General features: G+C 56.1%; 1 protein-coding gene across 1 annotated transcript; it reads left to right on the forward strand.

Annotated features, from left to right (window-relative positions):
* Positions 1-221: 221 nt before the first annotated feature.
* On the forward strand, positions 222-2,579 carry Gas1 (growth arrest specific 1). The gene has a single exon (XM_028893680.1). It carries the CDS (start codon positions 242-244, stop codon positions 1,271-1,273), a length of 1,032 nt encoding a protein of 343 aa, XP_028749513.1. The 5' UTR covers positions 222-241; the 3' UTR covers positions 1,274-2,579.
* The last annotated feature ends 443 nt before the right edge of the window (positions 2,580-3,022 follow it).

Genomic DNA, 3,022 nt, shown 5'->3' on the forward strand with positions numbered 1-3,022 from the left:
AGCGCCTCCAGCCGCCGCCGACCAGAGCCGGACCTGCGTCGCCGAGCCTCTCAGGGAGCCCCGGCCGCAGTGCCGGAGCGAACACCCGCCTCTATCAGCTGCCGGGCCGCCGGCATGGATGGATGAGGACGCCCATGCCAGAAGTGAGCGGGACTCGGACAAACTTTTCCAGCGGCCCCACTGACGCCGCCCGCGCCTCATCTCCGCTCTGCACCCTGTCCGGCGGCCGCTGCTGCCCGCGATGCTAGCCGCGCTGCTGGGCGGCGGCGGGGCCCGCATCGGGACCGTTCCGGGCGCCTTGCTGTGCCTGGTGGCGCTGCTGCAACTGCTGGGCTCGGCGCCGCGGGGCTCTGGGCTGGCGCACGGCCGCCGCCTCATCTGCTGGCAGGCGCTGCTGCAGTGCCAGGGCGAGCCCGACTGCAGCTACGCCTACAGCCAGTACGCCGAGGCGTGCGCGCCGGTGCTGGCGCAGCGCGGCGGGGCTGACGCTCCGGGGCCCGCCGGCGCCTTCCCCGCTTCGGCCGCGTCCTTCTCGCCGCGCTGGCGCTGCCCGAGCCACTGCATCTCGGCGCTCATCCAGCTCAACCACACGCGCCGCGGGCCCGCGCTGGAAGACTGCGACTGCGCGCAGGACGAACACTGCAGGTCCACCAAGCGCGCCATCGAGCCCTGCCTGCCTCGCACCAGCGGCGTGGGCCCAGGCGCGGGAGCGGGCTCGGTCATGGGCTGCACTGAGGCCCGGCGACGCTGCGACCGCGACAGTCGCTGCAACCTGGCACTCAGCCGCTACCTGGCCTACTGCGGCAAGCTTTTCAACGGACTGCGCTGCACCGACGAGTGCCGCGCGGTCATCGAGGACATGCTGGCCGTGCCCAAGGCGGCGCTGCTCAACGACTGCGTGTGCGATGGGCTGGAGCGGCCCATCTGCGAGTCGGTCAAGGAGAACATGGCCCGCCTGTGCTTCGGCCCAGACGCGGGCAACGGTCCGGGCAGCAGTGGCTCGGATGGGGGCCTGGACGACTACTACGACGAAGACTATGACGAGGAGCAGCGCGCGGGGACGGCGGGCGGCGAGCAGCCCTTGGACGATGACGACGGCCTCGCTCGCCCGGGCGGCGGCGCTGCTGCGGCGGGCGGCCGCGGGGACCTGCCCTACGGGCCGGGGCGCAGGAGTAGCAGCAGCGGCAGTGGAGGCCACTGTGCGACCCGAGGCTCCTGGACCCGGCTTGTTTGCTTGCTGCTGCTGCTACTGCTGCTCGGGTCACACTTGTAGCCCTTGCGCCCCTGCTGCAGGCCGGTGTACGCGATCCGGACGGTTCCCGAGCCGGGCACCTGTGGCTCAGGGGCCGGGGATGGTCTGGAACACTGACCACACTCTCCCTGGTTGGACAAGGGCCCAGCACATACCCCAGCCACCATGCCTGGCCCTCCACTGTGCGGTTTCCAGGCTGCAAAGATAACCGACTGATCTATCCTACCGCCTGGAATCTGCAGAATTCAGGACACCCTGCAAAAAGCAACGGAGGCCTGGATTCGGCTGACCGGTGGGAGTCTTCACAGCCCCAAGGGACTGGGGGAGGGGATGTTGAAGGGAATTAGGTTTGCAAAGGGGCCATTTTTTGTTTTGTTTTTAAACAGTTTTCCTGTGAGGGGACACATAGTACTGGTAACGACTTTAATTGCTTGTGGCCACTGAGAAACACAGCAATCGTAAGTAAATGGAAGAGTTCCCTTACCGATTCATTCCTGTACTCTTGCGCCGGGTGTGGAGCCGACGATTGCCTTGTCTGGGTCCCCGAAATTACGTCTACATTATAACCCTAACCCCCACCTCAGTGCCACTGCCGCTGTTCTGATCGCTGAACACCACGTGTCTTAGAATTAAGGGTCCAAAAACCTGGCCTAAAGAGTTACCATGGTGTTGAACAATGCAAGTTTTTATCTTAAAGCTCTGTACTGCCATCTAGGAAGACCTCTGTGTGGTGTGTGTTTTGTCCTTTTTCTGTTCTGTTTTTTGTTTTTTAGTTTGTTTTTTGTTTTGTTTTGTTTTGACCAAGAAATTCTAAGTTTGAATATGCAGAGATTGAATATTGCCTCTGCCCCTATCGGGGTCTCCCACCCTGGTACGTCGTATATAAACTGTATTAAAACTGGGGTTTCTTACCAGTTGCTGTACTTTGTATATAGAATTTTTATAAATTGTATGCGTCAGAAATAATTTATTTTTAAAAAGAAATTAAAAATTTTAAATCTGCATCAATGTTACATCACCCCCATCCAGGAAATGTATAGAACACATTGGTCACCAGGAACCCACTCACGCAGGCCCATTTTAAGTGTGCCCTGTGTAGAACAGTCTAAAAATGTACAGTGTATTTTACAGATTTGAAGTAACGTTCTTATTTTCAAGAGAATTTATGGACATTGTAGAAATGTATAAATGCATTTCCAAACTGCCTTAAACATTGTATTTTTATAGACATCGTTTTTAAAGTCCTGTGTTTTAAATAACTATGACTTTGTGTATCTTTTGGTTGTTTTATTAAGAATGCACACATCAGTAAAGAGTTTCAACAGTGGCTTCTGTGCGGCTGCTCCCCAGTCATACTGCGGTTAACCCTGTGGTGGGCGGGAGGGGGCTGGAGGGGGCACTGGGATTCAATCAGACATCAAGTGAAATTAAAGTGCAGTGCAAAATAGAATGTGAGCTAATGCCTTTAATTTAATGAACAATTAGATGTTTGTAAATGAGGCAGCTAAAACAATTTGTAACTGGCCTCTGCTGGTACTGTTGGCATTTGTGAAGAGAATTCACAAAATATTGTCTCTTGTGTGAGGATAACCTCCTCACTCAGAGACCCACCCTGCACACCCCCTCCCTTTTGCTCCTGACCCCCAGGAGTGTCCTCTCTGCCTTCTCATTCAATCAAACATGCCAATAACATCTGTTACCAATAGGTCTAGGAAGCCTACAAGACTCAATACTTCAAAGCCATTTTCACACTTTTGCTGAAAAAAAAAA

The sequence above is a fragment of the Peromyscus leucopus genome, chromosome 5 (genome assembly GCF_004664715.2).
Source record: "Peromyscus leucopus breed LL Stock chromosome 5, UCI_PerLeu_2.1, whole genome shotgun sequence".
NCBI classification, from domain to species: domain Eukaryota; kingdom Metazoa; phylum Chordata; class Mammalia; order Rodentia; family Cricetidae; genus Peromyscus; species Peromyscus leucopus.